General features: G+C 41.6%; 1 protein-coding gene across 1 annotated transcript in view; it reads left to right on the forward strand.

The window, feature by feature from the left end:
• The window catches only part of LOC104486817 (fibronectin type-III domain-containing protein 3a-like), a 46046-nt gene extending 28567 nt beyond the window's left edge, over window positions 1-17479 (forward strand). Inside the window, exons 8-27 of the mRNA XM_086756260.1 lie at window positions 902-957; window positions 2149-2303; window positions 2576-2635; window positions 4150-4288; window positions 5345-5398; window positions 6057-6178; window positions 6267-6441; window positions 6675-6761; window positions 7091-7229; window positions 7782-7850; window positions 8098-8216; window positions 8408-8513; window positions 9108-9283; window positions 10084-10197; window positions 10646-10795; window positions 11155-11435; window positions 12126-12338; window positions 13068-13234; window positions 14240-14361; window positions 14868-17479. Of these exons, the coding sequence (XP_086612386.1) occupies window positions 902-957; window positions 2149-2303; window positions 2576-2635; window positions 4150-4288; window positions 5345-5398; window positions 6057-6178; window positions 6267-6441; window positions 6675-6761; window positions 7091-7229; window positions 7782-7850; window positions 8098-8216; window positions 8408-8513; window positions 9108-9283; window positions 10084-10197; window positions 10646-10795; window positions 11155-11435; window positions 12126-12338; window positions 13068-13234; window positions 14240-14361; window positions 14868-15185 (2822 nt within the window). The 3' untranslated portion in view covers window positions 15186-17479. The remainder of the gene's footprint in view (window positions 1-901; window positions 958-2148; window positions 2304-2575; window positions 2636-4149; window positions 4289-5344; window positions 5399-6056; window positions 6179-6266; window positions 6442-6674; window positions 6762-7090; window positions 7230-7781; window positions 7851-8097; window positions 8217-8407; window positions 8514-9107; window positions 9284-10083; window positions 10198-10645; window positions 10796-11154; window positions 11436-12125; window positions 12339-13067; window positions 13235-14239; window positions 14362-14867) is intronic.
• Window positions 17480-19863: the final 2384 nt, after the last annotated feature.

Raw genomic sequence — 19863 nt, forward strand, 5'->3', positions numbered from 1 at the left:
ATCAGCTGTCATTTCAGCTCAGTGCATTATTTCACTCAAATTTGAGTTTCTTAATAGCTTATGGCTGTTTACTTGCATATACTAAAATACTTTGTGTGTGATAGCTTTGTTGTTCCTGTTGGTTTGAAACACTGTCGCTGAAATGCAGACAGTTGCCTACCATCATTCCTTAAATTATTTTGGTGTCTTGTGTGCATGTATCTTAAATTAAGTGGTCTTAATTGGTGTCGCTGTTGTATGTAAGTCTTCAGTTAGAGAAATCTGACTTTGTATCTTGGGAAGTCAGTAGAGGTGGAAGCTTTTATTCAACTTGTCTCAAGGACAAAAGAGATACTTCATTAAAGATTTGTCTTAATACAAATTTACTGGAGGGGAAAAAAATGTTTTTATTTTCAGGCAGAACAATATCCTGAATTGTTTGAATGGACAGTTGTAAAGCTAGGATCCAGTTTACAGATGTAACTCTTTTGGCACTGTAGGTATTGTTAGTGTGCAGTTTTGATCAGGCTTCTTCCAATTTTGCCTAGCCCAAGTGTTTTGCAATAGAAATTCAAGGAAAGCGCATACAATAGAGAGATAAGATCTTATTGTCATTTTTTTAACACCTTTCATTTTTGGAGGAATGTTTTTGTGTTGTCAAAGAAAAGCCAGTTATGCTCGCATTAGGAAAATATACCCTTTGTGCAGGATATACTAAAGGGTTTTTGTAACGCTGTTAGTTTTGGATAGTTCATGTTTCTACCCCTCACGCAGCCAAAACAAACAGAGGAAATGAACTTTGCACAATAAGTACTATTGTTAAACTCTTAATGAGACGAACTCCATCTTGTGGTGGCGTTTCTGTAACAGACCGGTTTACTCTTGGGGTTTTTGGTAATCTGTTTTGTATTTGAAATTTCAGAATCTGACACAGAATCAAAGAAATGTGATATTCACTTGAGCATTGGCAAGCCAGTCGTAAGTATTATCCTTAAAATACCATTATTTTCTGTGCGTACACTCGCTATAAAAAAACGTGTCTTAATTGATCGTTTTTTCTTTTTTCTTAATGGTTTACTTTTTTAATAGAGAAAATGTATTTTAGTTGTCAGAGTTGATAGCTGGGAAAGGGCAGCCATGCTATGGAAGCTCAGCTTTTCTCAACTTGCTGAAACTCTCTGACTCAGTTTCCCAGCCCGTCAGCAGAGTGTATCCGCTGTTGAAGCTGTCTGGTGTGTGAGGGCTTTAGTGCCTTGCAAACCGAGAGCCTGCTAAACTCACGGAAGTCTGTCCGCTCTTGAAACCATCCTTCGTTCAGCTTAGAGGATTTAAGGATTTTGCAAACAGAATTTACAAAAATAGATCAACTTTTTATGTTATCTTTAGAAATTGGAGCAAATATTTGAGTATTTGCAGAGTTATGTAGGAAGTTCGGGGGTGGTGATGTGAATTTAAATGTCTGAAGGCTAAAACTGCACTGATGATGTTCATCTTGAGCATGCTTAGTGAAACTCTTCTTTGCATTATCTATACACTGAGCATGAGTTGTATTCTTTTGCTCCAGCTTTCTAGCTGTTCTTTGTTACAGTAGTATTTTTTTCATTGCTGCATCTGACATTTCTGCTTAATGCTAACAGAAGGCTATGTTGACTTTGTCAGAGAAAATTTGGAGTGTGGGAATTAAGCAGCCAAAAACTTAAACCAAAAATTTTAGTCATGAGCATTTAAAATCAGAGCCTTTTGCTGTCCTGTGGCTTAGTGCTTAAATATTATGTGAGGGAGTTGTCATGGAGTTAGAAAGTTAGGCTGGCTGACTGTGCCTAAATATAGATCTGGTGTCAGCGTTCAAGACTCCAGATCTGAAAATTTGCTCCAGATGAGTGACGCAAGCAGCGCAGGTGAAACAGAAATTTTGTCTTCTTGCGCTGAGACAATGTGGTGTGTCTGTACGTTTGTTTGGTGTTTGAAGGGAAATCTTTTAATATGGTATTTTAGAAATGAAGAGAGGAAATAATTGAAATTCAAGTAATGACTCAATATTTCCACTACAAAGGTAAAGAACTCCTCCAGTGAGGAACTTCATAGGCAAACTAGCGACGCCATGTTATTGACTAATATACCTTTTATTACAGAAAGCAAACTTACTTGCATTATTTATGCTTTTAATAGGTTTCTGATATACAAGCAAGATCAGCCGTTCTGTCCTGGAATCTCCCAGTTAGTTCACAGAATGGAGAGAGCCATAGTCATAGTCCAGCAGCATTTACATTTGAAGTAGCAATATCCAACAGTGGTAAAAATGGAAAATTTAAATCTGTCTATGTGTAAGTTTAGTTTCTTCATTTAAGCACAATACTGATGTTTAAAACATTAACCAATCAGCAATCTCTCTATCAGGAGCTGTTTGTTGACTTGCCGACCTACCTACTTCACATGAAATAAATTTTAAGTAATATCACTAAGAGTTACATGGACAATGGAAAACTTGAAAATTAAATGTGCGCTACATGGTTTTGCTTTTCAATAAGCTTTTATCCTTTCAAGTATAAGGCAGATGTATAACTTCTTCTTTTCTTTCTTTCTTTCGTTTTCACAGTGGGGAAGAGTTAACAATTACACTCCCTGATCTCAGACCAGCGACTGATTATCATGCCAGGTATGTTGCTGGAAATGAAATACTTAACGTTTTTGTTGATGCGTTAATTACAAAATTAATTATGGCTTCATGAAAAAGATATGATCACAACTTGAGGAATATTCTGCGAAAATACCATAGCTGTGGATACTAGTGTTGCTGTCTAAATTCCCACTTACCTTTTAGTTTCATAAAAATATCACCTCGTTTTCTTCCCTGCTATCTTCTCTGTCTCTTCGTGTTTCTCAGATACAAACTTTAAGTTATCTTCTGTTGATATCTTTTTAGAGCAAGGTTGGACTCAGTGAAGGAGATTGTTGTAGGCTGAAGGCAGCAGTAAATAAAATAATTTAGCCTTGAACATGGATTTGCGAGTCTGACCTGTCAGCTTGATGTGTAAAGTTGCTTCTCTGAGCTGCAAGCTTCTGTAGCAGTGCAAGAAGGGGAGTGGAAACGAATTGAAATGGGGAGAAGTTAGATGCTGTGTTATAAGGGAACAAGACGTGACGTTCAAGAATTGGCCCGCAGAGTAAATAAGCATTACTGGAGAAGGTGTTTAACTGGTCAGGGTTAAACAAGCCAGGAGAACACTGTGATCCAGTTGCAGAAGAGGGAGCCTCACTGTATGGGCACAGGAGGAGACAAATTTTAAGACTTACTGAAGCACGCTCCTGTTCTTAAACTGCAAAACAGTTCTGTGTGTGTTAAACGCTCAGCTCGGCTCTGCTTGCGCAGTGCAGCATAGTGTGTGCTTGGTTTGTGGTGTCCTGTGGTTTCCATGCAGGCTAACTTTATTCTACCTAGAATTCATTCAGTAAGATGGACAGTACCTCTGAAAAACTAGTCAAGTCATTGCCCTTCAAAAACAAACATAAATGAGCGTGACTGTTGCAGAGATTCTGTCCCATTTGAACAATTACATGGATAAGCCTGGTTTTACTGCCTGAGCGGCTGATTTAGCCTGTTCTGGTATCTGTGCTCTTGCACAAGTAAGCATTGTCCGTACTTGAATCTCAAGGTCTTTTTAGCAAAAGGTTGATTTTGAGTCAGGTATTCTTTTACCATTTGGGAACGCTCGCTGTAGTTTTCATCATGCCTCCCACGTGTATTTCATCACTAAAATATCTCGCTGTGAGAGATGGCAATTGTAAAGTAACGAAGGATACCAAATGGGGTCTTCATGATCCGTAAGCATAGCTGTGCGATCTCCGTCACACCACTGTCAGCATGCCACTGCCTCCTTGGGCACAGAACGAGTCGTAGTGTTTCTTATTTTGTGGGCGTCAGTTACTAGAGCCTGGAGTGACATCGTGAACTCACTTGTTATTTTTTCCTGAATGAAAAGGCATTAAATCGTTGTCTTCCAGAATCAATGATCTGAAAAAAGAGTGATTGGGCACTTGTCTCCTCTGACGTGAGCAGACTGGTTGCTGTAACCCCTGCTTGTGATCAAATGCATTTCTAAAGCTGACAACTCTTTCCTTAAGTTTTCAGGTGCTAATGCAATAGCAACATCATTAATTATCTTTGTTCAGAGTTTCAGCAACCAGCAGTTCCATAAAAGAATCCATTTCGGAATTAGTGAGTTTCACTACGGAGAGCTGCGAGCCAGACTGCCCGGCTGCGCCGAAGCTCACTAACAGAACCAAAAACAGCCTGAGCTTGCAGTGGAAGGTAAGCAGCCCGATGTGCTCATCTGTGGCGTGTTTAAATCAACTTTGTCAATCATTTACTGTGTACTTTAGGTGTTGGCTTTCAGGTTGCTCTGTTAAGACTGGTAACTGGAATCGTGACTGTTTCTTTCTTTCACCGCTTATGTAGTTTCTTGCGTACAGCTTTAGGGTGACAGAGTTGGTAGCGGGTCTCTCTCCGAGTATGAACTGATGGGTAGGAAAGTTCTCTTCTGAACTGGCAGCGTAGGAAAGGACAGAGCAGTCATATTTTCACTTGGGGTTTCTGGATGGTTAACAGATAAAACTTAACGTTCTAATTCAGAGGTCTCATTCTAACCAACTCATAGTGAATTTCTTTGGCTAGTTTGTCGGTTTAACTTTTTGAATCTGACTTTTGAATATATACAGTATGTGTGAAGACTTGTTGGTAACTGTTTTCTTATCTTTTCATGTTTTTCTTATGACTACACTTAGACCTGGAAAACGGTTTGTAGCTAAATGACTTTGGTTAAATTATTTGTATAATCTGTACCCAGACAGTAAAGGTGATTGCTGATTCGTGTATCATAACAAACACATTCAGCTTCTCTGAATGCTTACGTTGCTCAGGCAGCTGGTGAACACACAGTGCAAGAGCAGAAGGAAAAAAAACCTATAAGAATATAATTTGTGTTACTCACAAAATAAAACTACTCATAAGTTCATATTCTAAACTGTCCAATTTAATAGAAGTAGTATAGCAGCCGGGAGAGCCGTCAAGAACGAGGAATTAAACGAGTTGTACGAGCTGCTAGCTTTTACCCTTTCTGCCTCGCATCACGGAATGCGTGCGTTTGTGCCCACAGCAGAGCTCCAGATTATCACAAGCGTGTTTGAGGAAGAAGGCTGTTCTGTATGCCTACTGCGGATTCCTTTCAGCTCTACGCTAAATATTTTGTTTGGAAAGGCAGTTGGAATATATTCTAGTCAATTGTTAAAATGTTTTCTAATGTGCAAAAATATTTATAAAAGTACAATCATTTGATTTTAACTTTTTTCATTGTTTCTTTATTTTCAGTCCTCAAACGACAATGGTTCCAAAATAACTAATTTTCTTTTAGAATGGGATGAGGTAAGACCTTTTCTAGTGCAAAAAAAAAAAAATCATAATGACATCTGTAGACCAATTATACTTAAAAATACTTTTTGCCTAGGTACATCAGCTATTTTCAGTGCAGCTGTCCAGACAGTTTTAAAGGGACAAGCCAATTTAAAAGCTTGAATCAAATGACCATTGCAGCAATTCTAGTAGAGAATCCTTTCAGCTCCTCTGAGAGGACAGTGTAAAACTCCCTCCTTTGGCTCTTGTCATTCAGAGCGACGTTCGTTCCTGTGCTCTGTTTAAATGGGTGAGCGTTTGGCTTGTCTCTTCAGTAGCTGTCACAAATATCACTCAGCTTTTGAACTTTCTTCCTAAAAATGAATTCCAAAGTGATTAAAAAAAAAAACTTTAAAAATGCCTTTTGTTTTCAATAGCAGTCATTTATTACTATTTTGTCGAATCTACAGTGTCAAAAAATCAACAGAGAATCCAAATGTGGTTCTATGACGAGGAATGCTCAGGTTTACTATTGGCATACTCAATATGACTTTTTACATTCTTTAGGCTCACTCTTATTATTATATTAGTTAAATGAAATCAGGAAAATTCGGAGCGAAGAAGTTGACCTTAGCAGAGAGCATACAGTCCTCATGCGAAAAGTGACTCCGGTTTTTCTCATTTTTTTAAGGGGAAGAACGGGCCCTTCAAAGAGTGCTACTACGGGCATCTGAAGCAGTATAAACTTACCAAACTCTCCCCTTCTACAAAATACTCGCTCAGATTAGCTGCTAAAAATGATATTGGAATGAGGTAACGAGCACAACATATCAGATCATTGACTTTTCTCATCAACTGCATCTGCTGTTGTTAATGTTTTTTTCTAAAAACACTTTTCCAGTGGGTTCAGCGAGACAGTGACGTACTACACAGCAGGAATTGTCCCACCAGCCCCGCCCCCCCCCGTGCTCGTGGAAGCAGGAGTGACCTGGCTGTCGGTGAAGTGGAGCCCACCTAACGGGGTGTCTTCAGACGACGCTCTCACTTACAGCTTAGACGTGGAAGAAGAAGGTTCTGTGAGTGCTGGGTTTTGTTATGTGTGCAGAAGCCTGATACGCAGTGGTGCTTAAATAAAAAAGTAACTCTGTATTTTACTATCAAAATACTGCAACAGTTGGCAACTGTTGTGTGTATTCATTAAAAGAAGATGAGGTTCAAGCAAAAAAAAATGTGATCGATATGATCTGGTTTTTGGTTTTATTGTGGAAAATTAGTGACTGCATTTGTTCTTGATTTCCCTCCTTTACAGGGTTATGGTTTCCAGCCACAGTACAATGGAGATGAACTCTCATGCACTTTAAGAAATCTTAGAAGGAGTACATCCTATAAGTTTAGGGTTTGTACTATATTTTGTTTCTAATTTAAATATGACTGTATGCTTCTTCTGAGTTTTAGCATTTTCATGCAGCTGTGACACTTTCTTTGGAGACAGCAGAAAGTTGCCTGCAGGACTTTTGTTGTTATAATAGGGTTTGGTGGATTCATAGGACCAATCACATTCTTTTGCATTAGCTAATTTTGTTTTTTTCTAAACTGTTGTCTTTTCTGTTGGGTGTTGGGTTGTTGTTTGGGTTTTTTTGCATGGAAGAACTTTATAAATCAGCAGGATATTACTTGTCACTAAATCAAGCATTTATTATATCTTCCGTTCATTCTTTGAAACAGCTCTTTGCCTACAACAGCGAAGGAAAAAGCAACCCTAGTGAGGTGGTAGAGCACAGCACCAATCCTGACAAACCTGGACCGCCAAGTAAACCAGCGGTAAAGGGCAAGATCCATTCGCACAGCGTGAAAGTTGCCTGGGGTAGGTTACCGTTTGTTAGCGCGGGGGGCTTGGGGGCGTGCAGGCACTCAGTAATGCAGATTTAAAAACAGGCGAACTCAGATTCGTGTTTTGTCTCTGCAGATATTGTTATTGCAGGAGAAACACTTAGCATTACCAGAAAATTGCAACTTGGTTGTTTTGGGGCTTAGTGATTTTCTTAGTGGGTTTACATTTTTTTTCATTTTAGAGAAGCAGTCAATGCTATTGGCTGTTGTAATAGCCTTTAGATTTGTTGTGATGCGTGAATAATTTTCCTGTGCTCTTAAAATAAGAGATATACCTGAAATCGGCAGTATTTTCCTAGTTACTCTTCTTCCTGGCATAATGACGATTAATAATAGAAAAAAAAAAATCTATTTTTCTGGAAAAGATATGTATACAAAATAAGTACACTGTTTTCTGTTTGAGTTGAGTTTTATACTTGAATGTATTCTACAATTAATCGATATGTTCTCTGAAAAAGCTGATAACAAAATAATGTATTGTTTATAAATCTTCTATAATTTATTTTAAGCTGTTGATTTCTTTCAGAACCACCCAAAGATAATGGAGGATCGGACATTTCCAAATACTTTTTGGAAATCTCAGAAACGTCAGTGGGTAGGCAATCACCTTTAAGTACTGATTCAGCCTGTGTGCTCGTTCAGTGTACTGCTTCACTCCCATTGTTCTAGCAGTTACTGGTCTGTTTTCACACGTGTATATTGTTGTACATGTTCTCTGCCTAACTGATCATTCAAACTTGATTCTGTGGCTTGGCTGTCATCCTAATAATTGTGTGAGAGAATTTTCAAGGTTGATTTTTGCAGAAGTTTTGTAGTATAAAGCATTTTTTCCTTTTCCTCAGGAAGTAAATGGGACACCGTATACAGTGGTTCCCAGAGAGAACACGTATGCGATCACCTGAAGCCTGGCACTTCGTACAGAATGAGGGTTTATTGTGTCAGTAAAGGTGGAGAAAGCCAGGTGAGAACAACGAAAATTAATTTGCTTCTGAAAACCATTTGTATTCATGTTTAGTGAAATCATAGAATGGTCAGAGTTGGAAGGGACCTTCAAAGGTCACCTAGTCCAACCCCCCTGCAAGGAGCAGGGACATCCCCGACTAGATCAGGTTGGTTTGTGTTCCCACTCTAAATAATGTGTATCACTGCTAGGTTTCCGATGTTCTGACTGTTACGACATCAGCTGTTCCTCCTGGACCATGTCATCCTCCGTGCCTGGCAGGCAAAGCTAAGCCCAAGGAAATCACTTTACAGTGGGGTAAGCTCCAGTGCTTCTGAGAAAAATATTTTTCTGGTTTTAAATGTCAGAACAAAACTGAAAAATCTGTAGAACTTTTCAGGGGAAAAAAAAGTGAAAATATAGAGATGTAGTTCAAGTCCTTAGGTGCCCAAAGCTTGCTAACCACCTCTGATTTGTGATGCATGCATGTGTGACGATACAGTGAGACTTAAGCAGACATAAATGTCTTCCAGTGAGAGAGCTTGCTGGCTGCCTCATTACTGACACGTGTTTGGCAACTTAAGAATCAACCCTCCTTGTCTTATTTTTATCTCCGTAAAGGGGATAATCAAACAGTAATGAAGATACACTGGGTTTTGAAAGAAATATGTGGAAAATATCTGAAAAAAAAACCTGATGATGGCAATCTTAAACTAAACTATCAGTATCTGAGGGGAAAAAAAGCAAGCTTCATAAAGTGTTTCTGCTCAGATATATGATAAAAGCTTGCACTCTAACTTTTAGAATTCATTTGATTCAGCCCTTAGCTTGAGAAGGCTGATAGAAACTATTTAAAAGAAAAAGTGCTTTGTGAAATGAATAGGAAAAAAAAATTCTCTTTTTATTTCGTAGGCCCACCATCTGTAGATGGAGGTTCTGACATTACTGAATATATTGTAGAGATGGCAAACTCTGAAGAAGATGAACGCAGACAAGTGTATCAGGGTCCAGCATCTGAATATGTAGTGAACAATCTGCTTCCGGGGAGAACATACTGCTTCTGGATACGAGCAGCAAATAAAGTTGGGGTAACCACTCTGCTAATGAGAGCAAATACTTGTTTTTACACAAGAGACAGTAATGATACTATTGTCTTATAAGCATTATGATCTTTTGTAGCTTCTGTGTTTTGTTGAAGAAGCAAAGTTCCTTACAGCATAAAAAAAATTATTTAAAGAAGATTCAGTGAACTAGGGCTGAAGGAAGGACTGAGTGTCCCCCACTAAGGGGAAGTTCACTGTGTGTTGCATTTCTGTTGTTGTTTATTGGATTACTGTCAGTACCGAAGGTAACTAGCCCAAAGTGAATGCTGGATGTCTCTTCCCGCTTTTAGTCATTTCTGTGGCAGCAGTGTAAACCCTACCTTTCTAGCGTGAATAACCACTGAATGTTTGTGCCTTGAGATTTACAGTTAGCGTAGCCTCTGCAGATCGGTGGTGTGGGGATAGCCTTGTGTGGAGAGGGGTGTGTTCAAGTAACGCCAGGTTTGAAAAAGGTTGGGATAAATGATGGCTGCACAAAAGTCTGCCTGAAACAGTACCCAGCTGCTTTGGGAAGCCAGGTCCTGACTACAGGGGAGGGAGGAGTTACAAAACCGTAGCAGTGGGAGTTAGGAGGAGGGTTACAGATATCCTGTAGGCACAGGGCCAGTTTATAGAGTAAACTACCTGAAAGGAATTTTAAATGCTGCTGTGAAACTAAGCACTGAGCTCTTCTATTTATTTCTCTATCGAGTTAAAAATAATTTGCTTTCTTCAGCTCATACACTTGCACATCAGTTTATGCTCTACTGCCGTTGCTGTATTCATGCAATTGTATTTTCTTGCAGTTTGGCCCTCACTCTGACAAAGCAGAGATCTCTACTGCTCCAGGCCCCCCTGATCAATGTTGCAAACCCCTCGTAACTTGTAAAAGTGCAACTTGTGTTGTAGTTTCATGGGAGGTAGGTTTCAATTCTTTTCAGTCATACGCAAATTAGTGATTTGGCTTTTACAATTGTAGTGACACATGTATGATCCACAGAAATGGAAGAAACAACAAATGTTGACGTGGAATATTTTAATCGCGTCTCTTTATAGAGGTATACATTGTCAGCTCTGAATTTCCATCTTAACTGAATAAATTGGGTGACATGAAATCCTCCTCATGCTATTGTAACTGACATATAATATATTTGGTAGTTCATCCAAGTGGTAAAAGATTGTGAGTCATTCAAAACTCTGGTCTGAACTGTGTTGTGGTTACAGTTACGTGTCTGGATGGAAACCTTTTAACAAGCTGGACTTAAAATCATGCCCTTGTCTCTGTTCATTGTAACGAGAGATGACACTTGTGTGGTGGACGAGTGTATGTGCAGTAGCTGAAGGAAAATTTATCGCTTAAACCCACAGAGTCCTGCGTGCAATGGTGCAGAAATCAGCGAATACAGACTGGACTGGGGACAGGTGGAAGGATCCATGCATATCATCTACACCGGCCCTTGCCAGAGCTATGAAGTAAAAGGTCTCACACCTGCAACCACATATTATTGCAGAGTCCAGGTATGAAAAGCCTTTTGTTGCGTGTCACTCAGCAAATGAACAAGCACATACACTTTGAAGAAAAACTTCATCTGGAGATGAATAAAATTACGCACTGTCACCTAGTAATGCAGTACAGAAGGTAATTGGTAAATACACTTTCCCTTCTCCCAGAGTCCCTCCTAATTACATATTTCTAGAAATGAATTTTAGACCTAGTGTTGCATTAAATACCAGACATTTTGCTGTATTTATATTTTATTTGGGAGATCTTCCATTCTCTTCCCAACTGCTTTTAATAACATGCAAGAGGAAGCAGGGTAAATGTGACTGGTCAGAAAAATGTAGATTCAGCAAGTAATGTCTGGTCTCTGTTTCAGGCTGTGAATGTCGCTGGAGTCGGGTTGTTTGGTGAGACCGGTGTGGTCACAACCCCTGCGTCAGTGCCTGCAGCAGTGTCAGTGCTGCATTTACTTGAAGAGGATCAAATGGAGATTTCTCTTCCTTTATCAACGTGCCTTGCAATTCAATGGGAGGAGCCGTGCTGTCACGGGTCAGAGATCACTGGATATAACATAGAATATGGAGAAAAGCAGCTTGTAACTGTTGGAAGAAATACGAGCCATGTTCTTGAGAATCTGCTGCCTGACACTCTCTACAGGTAATAATTAATCGTTTTGCTCTGAAACCACATTTTAGGATTTTCCATCAATAGCTTTGAGGGCAGCATTTTAAAATTTTAAAGCAGCTTTTTTCCGGCTTCGGATTATTTGCCTAATTCACTCTGCAACTCTGAAAAAAACAAAATGAAATTGTCATATCCAGAATTAAACCACGGTGTTATAGCGGCAAGAGTTAAGATTGCTGTATTAAGATTAACATTCTGCCTCAAAGCCAATATTTCTGGGTTTAGAACTTCTTATTCTGAAGCAACGCGTATAATGGGATGATCGGTATCTCACCAGAAGAGGATGAATGTACAGGTGAGAGCAGAGTCACTGTTCCAGTGTTGCACGCTTAGGCTTGGTTACAGCTTAGTTCAGAGCGTGGATCTTCAGTGCCGGGGGAGGCAAACGGTTCAGGTTAATGTGGAGGACCTGGGCGCTCGTTCGCCGAGCAGGATAAACCTGAACAATGCTGAGAAACACTGAAGCGTCATTATGTTGACAACAATGTCGCTATGTTGGCTCGTTTTGAAGTAGATTATTTTGTAGTTAATTTCTAACTGCATTTTAATAGCTTTATTGTCTGGAGTTATAGTCGTTACAAATTTTAACTCTTACTTTATTAGCTAGCAGTTTTTCAGGACCGGGGTAAATTAACCATGTAGCCGCTGGGTTCACTTTTCCAGAGTGAGAATACAGGCCATAAACAGCCTCGGAGTTGGTCCCTTCAGTCATTCCATTAAAGCCAAAACGAAACCACTACCTCCTGACCCTCCTCACCTTGAATGTGTGGTCTTCAGCTACCAGAGCCTTAAACTGAAATGGGGTGAAGGTCCTAGCAGAGCTTTAATTACCAACCCTACACAGTTCAACTTGCAGATGGAGGACAGGTTTGGCAGGTAAGCGAAGCAGAGCATTAAGGATATTGTTGCTTTACTTTATCAAGTTTTTAGGACATTTTAAGTATTCTCCCTTCTGTTTCCCTAGTAAGTCATTGGGCATCCCAAAGTTTGTCCCTTCGTCTGCATTTTTGCATCCCATCTTTCAGCCATAAATGCCGTTAATAGCGATTGCGCTACTATTTACTTGTAAGCGGTAAATACTATTTACTATTTAAATGGTAATAATAACTTACCACCTCCCTGTGCTGCCAATTTTTTTATTTTTTGGAAATTCTAAACTGAAGTCCGGTTTGCATATGAGAAACATGGGGGTGGCAGTTCTTGAACTTGAAATTGCAATGCATGTGGTACATAGAAGGGTTGTTCTCTTGATCCAAATCAAGAGTTTGGTCACGTAGCTTCAGTGGCAGCCTGTGTAGGCCGTAGCTTAGTGCCTAGACAGGTTGAATGAATGCTTCCTGAATGTAAATTAAGACTTCCACCAGTGCTGATGGTGCATGTCGCTAATTGAATGCATGTCATGAACTGCTGATGAGAACAGCAGAGGTCAGACCGCCTAGGATTCCTCGCGCGTGTGTGCAGAAAGCTGGGGCACCCAGAATGTGTTGTCACTTGTTTGGTACTGAAGTTAGACGTGAAAATGTTCACCAAGCTCACTTGTGGTACCGACATACAAATCGGTGGTTACTGAATAATTCTGATTTGTACGCTGTGTTTCCCTTCCAGGTTTGTCACTGTTTATAATGGTCCTTGCCATACCTACAAGGTACAGCGGCTCAGTGAATCCACTACATACTATTTTAAAATCCAGGCATATAACGATGCTGGAGAGGGGGAGTTTTCTGAAGTTTACGCGTTCACTACAACTAAGTCTCCACCTGCATCTCTTAAAGGTGAGCTTACGCTGCGCTAGGAGCTTCTGCACGCTATTTATGTACTAGGTTAAGTGCTAAAGCCTGACTCTTTTCCCAGTCCAGCCTCATTCCGGGGCCCTTGTGGGACAGAGAACAGAAACTAGCTGTGATGGGCTTTATCTTGGTATAAGAAGGGCTCTACTGGTGTAGGACCAGCCTGTGGTCATCTACACCGTAGCTCATCCGCCCCTGACAGGATTTTCTCTGCCCATTTTCAATTGGAAAGTAATTTTTCAGGGTTATCTGTCATTTGATAATAAGAGCGGCACGTAGGCAAATGAGAACACAAGTAATTCCTCTGAGCTGCACTTTCTAGTATGAACATTAAAGACTGGCATTAGAGAAAGTCATTCTGAAGATCAGATGATACCTGCAGGAAAATTTAATGACTCAGCCGTGTTTATAATATGTCATTTCAGCTGTGGAGGGACCTGGACATAAATGCTGTTTGCTTTACGGGTTTGAAAGTGCTTGCTCATCTAGACAAGCATTAGATGTCAGAAGCTCATCTTGTCAGCTTGGAAAGAAAACAAGTGTCACCTACAGATATTACAATGAGCTTTTGTTAAGTTTAGGTCGTGAAATATAGCAGAGAAAAAGAAAGTAGAATAAAACAAATCTTAATTGCTTAAAATTATTGGAATGGCTGTTACCTCTAAGAGTGACAGTTACCCCTACGTTGTTAACAAATACACTGGAAAAACCCGAAGCTTTTAGATTTATGCTGCCCAGTCACCTATGTTAGAACTGAAACATTTTCAATGGAAAATGTAAAAAGCAAAGCACGCATTGAGCCAGAGTGAGAAAACTTTCCTGTTGTCACTGAAACCGGTGCCCATTTGCTACATTAACGGTGAAAATGACTCGCTGTAATAGTTGGTGATTTTGGCTCTTTTCTCCTGATTGAAAATACAAGCACATTTGTAGAGACCATTGTTCTCTTTTTTTTTTTTTCTGAAATGCCAACGAATCACTTTTTTCTAGCACCCAAAGCAAATCAGCTGGAAGAAAACACTTACGAAATCACATGGGAACCTCTACAGCCGATGAAAGGAGATTCTATTGTTTACATCCTTCAGCTTGCTGCTGGGAGAGAGTTTGATCAGGTACCTTTTGTTTAACCTAATGAACTTGAGGGTTTTTTACTTTGAAAAATTACTGCAAAAGAACATGTCTATAATGGAAGGTTCGAATGCTGTTTGGTGATGCTCGTGGCAGGCATACTTTTCATTTTGGCAGGGGACTTGATTTGCAATCCTGACTTCCAGGGTGCTTCTTTCTACATCTCAGTTCCTGTCAGTGAGACTTTTACATTTGTGATGGGTGAGGACAGCTTCCAGTATAGGGTCCTGCTGTTCTGCTCCTTCATGGCATCGAAGGTTTCCCCTTTTTTTTTTCTTTTCTTTCCCCCTGAGCCTCCCAATCCAGGTCTGTCAGTGTGGGGCATAGCAGGAAGCTATATTCTTCAGAAATAAAAACTGAGATTTTATCGAGTTGGCTTGAAGAGATCGACTTCAGGCAGTGTCCAGCGCTGCAAAGCAGCATGGAAGGTATTGCGTGCTGTTTGTAAAATGAATCCTGAGTGAAGGATTCTCTCTCCTTTTCTGACTAGGTATACAAGGGACCAGAGACTTCCTTCCGTCTCACGAGCTTGCAGACAAACTGTGAATACCGGATCAGAGTCTGCGCTGGCCGTCAGTCCCAAGACTCGACTGGATCACAAGAACTGTATGGACCTTACAGTCCCAGTACAGTGTTCTCATCTCAGAAACAGGAGCTGGTCCCGCCGTGTGCTGATTTGACGACGGAGTTGGCAGAGACGAAGAAGACATTACGCGAAGAACGCTTCATTGCCATCGTTCTTCTCTGCGGATTTGCGGTGGTCGCTATTTTATTTGCTGTTGTTATTCAGTACTTTGTAATCAAGTAGACGAGAGCCTATCCAGTACTCAGCTTTGTGTACAGAAGCTATTTCGGGTATTTATGGTTAGTTCTAATTAAAATCCTAGCTGGAAATGTACGGTTACGTGCGTTTCCACTTTTGCTGCTGGCTAACAGTTGAGGCTGGGTTGGCAGATCCTTTCCAAATACTGAATGCAGATTTCTTGTAGAAGGGGTAATCCTGGGTCCTCCGTAATCAGGGTTAGCTGTTAATAAAACAGCCCAAAACTGCCTTATCGTGCACACCGCTGCGTGTGCACGCTCTTCCTCTCTCCGAATTCAACGCGGGGGCCCTTTGGCCGGTTGGAGAGAGAAGGCATTGCTAGAAGTCGTCCTTTTCCAGTACAACTAGAGCAGTGGTAGTCGATCCGCAGTGTTTAATCAGGTATCGTAGTTTGGTATACGTGAAATACAGCAGCACAAGTGCTTAGGCTTAGAGCAGAACTGTATTGCAGAACATTACTAGAGCATACCACATTTAATATACTGTAGAAGGAAAGCAGAATATTGACTTTGACTTAGCGATATTACTACTTTACAGTTATTTTAATATCTCGGATTCAGTAATAATCATTTCAAGCGTTAAAGTAGAGGGTGCCAGCATTTTTAGAGTTTTAATCAAAATGCTAGACAAAACGTTGGCAGGACATAATGTGCATACGGCGAAGGCGCTGGTATGCAGCGTTGCAGAAAAGGCCCCTTCTGTATTGTACATTTCTGAATGAAATGCTTTCTGCTGTCGGGGAGCAGCTGTTGGCCCAATCCACATTTCACTCTCAGTGCCTGAGAGAAAAGTAATTTCCTGTGCTTCTGATTAAATCTCTGCAGTGTTTTCAGAAAAGCACAGGTATTGTCTTTAAGGAGAAAGAGTGCATTTATGATAAATGTTACACTATTTGGCTCAAACTGAGCAAATGTTTTTGTACTATTATTAACCTAAAAATAAAAAGTTCAAACTGCTTTTGGATGCCCTTCTAACTTAATCTGAATTCTCAAATTGTACATGAAAGAACTCTTTTTAGATAACATTTATACAATGTTTTAAATGACTCGCTATCCCCGTGGTAGCAGCTTCACATTCCATTGTTTTCTAGATGGGAATGTTCAGCCCCGCCGTGAACTTTTCTGAAACTCGTCCTGTTTGTCTGGGGGGTATTTTTTGTGGACACTGTGCACTACATATGACTGTTCTCGTTAAATCTGCTTGCGAGTACCTAAAGATGAGTCTGACAGCTGTCTTCTTTCTATCAAATATTTTTGTGAAAGCTGGAACTCGCAGATTTCGAACACGTTTCAGAATGGGTCTTCCCCATAGCATTTGGAGTACGCCAGAGAAAGGCAGATTTAGGGTATTTTGCAAAGACTACGGCAACACTTTATAGACAGCAGAGCAATGCACTTGTACGTGGAATGTTGGATGCGATAGTGCTACAGGCGAAGTATTTCCAGTAACGAATCACTTCAAGGGTCTTTCTCCTCTGGCAGTTGATGACTAATGTTGCGTTATAGTTTGAGGCATTGTGTTGTATTTCAGATGTGGAGAACCTAAATTATGACATAGTATCGCTTAATACTCTTAAAAGTAGATTTATGGTGCAATCAGAAATTAATCTTTTCAAAATGTACTCTTCATTTTGTACTCTATTTATTTTGATTAAAAGTCCTGGAAAAATGTATGTTTGAATGTATTGTTCTACTTGTAGCAGAACTTTAAGTTAATCATTTATTATATCATAGAAGCCTCTCCCTCCAGTGTTGGAAAGAGTTTTATACAGATATTAGTCTTTAGTTTGCAGAAGAGTTTACAATCTGTCTTTATTCCTCTTCATAGTCTCCTTTTAGCAAGTAAGACTGCCTGCAGCAAATCTCTGTTGCCAAAGGGTTATTTCTTTAACTCTCAGAACGACGTTTGTAGAGGTTTATTTGGCAATACTATTCCTGATAATTTTAAAAGATAAATTAGGATTGCAGAGTAAATACTAACCAGTCAAGACTCCTGAAAAGTGGAAGTTCTTTTGTAATTGCCACCAAATAGTCAGGTTTGCAGAAGATGTCCGGGAAAGCTTCCCGCAGTAGGGATGTTCCGTCAGCTGTTATCCATTCCAGAACGATGTACCCTAGAGGCATTAATGTATTAGGTATCTTCAGTTTTCTTGTATTGTAATGTTGAGGTATCTCAAACGTATGTTAAAGCTGCCATGCATTGTATTACTAAATTGTAACTATCAAATAGATAATATATTTAATACAGCCAATAAATAATACAAATGTATTCAGATTTGACTGCAGGACTGTGTGTGCTTTTTCTGGAGTTCAGTCTCATTCAGGAGCAGCCATTTGTGCGGTATGTAAGTAAGGTGAGGAAGCATGTTTAGCGTTCTCACTGAGCGTCAGTGAGAGCTGTCTCACAAAAATATTTCTGGAAGAAAAGTTATTTGTGGGAAAATGAGCGCAGCACTGCCCTTCTCCAAGAGCTGTGTCAGTCAGGGGAGCAGGCAGTGCCATTTCTTGAACCCTTCCACGTGAGCTCCTGGGACAGCCTGGGAACTGCTGAGCTGGGCTCGGTGTTTGCCTGTTTTACAAACAAGGGAGAGGGGCAGATGCCTTCTGCTCTTCCTTTCCTCCCCAGCGCTCACCCACGCGTGTCTTGTCCCTCTCTGTTTAGATCAGCTCTAAAGGTGAGGATGGTTTCTCGACGTAGAGCTCAGCAGCCATGGGGCCTGACTTTGCAGAAAGCTGGCTATAGTTTGAAGGAAGAACAAGACAGAAGACTGAAAATGAGGGAAGCAACTCAAGAGACCTGAGGCATGAGCAATAGATCAGTCAGCAGGAAGACAGACATGATGTAAAGGATGGGATTTGTAGAAGCCCCGAGGTAGAAGAGAGGCATGGCTGAAGCGCTGCGTGACCTCATACAGGATGATTTCACTCTGGGCAAAGAGGATTTGGTGAACGGGGAGCCAACGCAGCACAAAGGCCCTCTGGGCAGCAGAGGGAGGATAAGGGGAGCAAGCTGGACCCGAAGGCGCTGAGGAAGAGGATGGAAAACAGCATGCAACAAGCAAATAAAGCTCAGCAGGAAACAGCTGGTGGGTAGCTGTGGTATGTTTACTGAAGGTATCTCCTGCTGTGGGTGCTGCTGCTTCCCTGGGGCCAAGGATTTGGGGAGGGGGAGCAGCTTGGGAGGGAGCGGTTGGAGGGATGGGGAAGAGGGGAGGAGACCCAAACGCTCCAGGTTTCGGTGTGTGCACCAAGGCACAGGTACCAGCTGGCGCAGATCGTGTCCCAGCGAGCGCAGACAGGTGGGGTGTTGCCATGCTGGGCATGGTCACTAAGCTTGAGAGATTTTGCAGAGGAAATGGCTTTAAAACCTTTCCTTGCCACAGCAGGGGAAGTGCCTGCTCTGCTTTTAAGTCATAGAGTTTTCCAATTTCTTTAATTTAATCCGACAGGGTCAGAGATTGGGGGTGCAGGAGGCATGAGGAATGTGATCTCAGAACGACCGAAAGCAGCGCTGGCCTGCTTCCCTGCCGTGCAGCAAGACCCCCAGCCTGAACACCGTGCAGTCAGGGACCCCTCTTCCTACCAGAAAGAGCCAGGAACACAAACTAAGTGTAAATCCGTTGATTTTAAACCTGTGTAACCCTGTGTGTTTTGTCTCTGCTCTCTGCTATTCCCTGCATTGCTGCAGGCCCCATGGGAGTGATTAAAGACTTTCAAGTCCTGCAAATCCAGCTAAGTACGTAGAGCCAGGCCTGACAGCACGGCGCCGGACCGATCGTGGAGGAACCACAAGAAGAGACAACCCTGCGAAGGGAGCCGGACAGGAAGAGCCTCTCGCGTGTGCTCAGAGGATCCTTCCAGCACTTGTGAGCACCACCAGTGGAAATCTTTAGGCTGAGGAGTTTCCTCGAGCCTCCAGCGAGGAGCAGGGAGGCTTGTGGGTGGTCACCATGCCTGGCCGACACGGGATGCTTCACCTGCGGGATGGCTTTTCCGGTGCCGACGATGCTGTGTGCGCCGGCGGTTGCCGAAGGGCACGTGGCACGATTTCTGAGGAAATCAGCTGGGGCCGCTTGACTTTCTGCAGCTGTTTCCCGTGCTGGCCGTTCTGCGGCCATCCATCTTCCTCCCTCCACCTACGCACCGCTAATCAGCTGCACTAAACACGCGCCCCCGCTCCGCTTCCCTCCTCACCCTGCAAAAAGTGCCTGCAGCCACCAGGTAGGGTAGAGCAGTTCTTTGATACTGGGTATTTTGTCAGCCCATTTGGGCCAGTTACATCATTTTCCATCATTCTGTGTTTGCTTAGGGCCTTTCTCACTTGAGCTCCTCCGCAGCATGTGCCACTGAGTGAGACATTTCCACCGAGAGTGCTTTAACGGCATTAAGATAGGATGGGAAAGCCTCCGCGTCACCATCAGTCTCCCAAACTAGCCAGTCTGACACTTGGCCCTGATTTACTTTCTTCTCCAGAAAAGATCAGAGCTGACAAGCTGGAAAGCACCAGGGCTGGGGAGGTGAGGAGAAAAGAGGTCAGCGCTAGGGAAAGCACAAGGGAAGGCTCTGGGAAGCTGGGGCTTAACTGCACACAGCCGGAGGGAGCAGGGACACTCGGAACCGGAGAGGCTGCGTGTGCCTCAAAGATGTATCTGTAACTTGGGAAC

The sequence above is a fragment of the Chlamydotis macqueenii genome, chromosome 11 (assembly GCF_036417535.1).
Source record: "Chlamydotis macqueenii isolate bChlMac1 chromosome 11, bChlMac1.mat, whole genome shotgun sequence".
In the NCBI taxonomy this organism is placed as follows: domain Eukaryota; kingdom Metazoa; phylum Chordata; class Aves; order Otidiformes; family Otididae; genus Chlamydotis; species Chlamydotis macqueenii.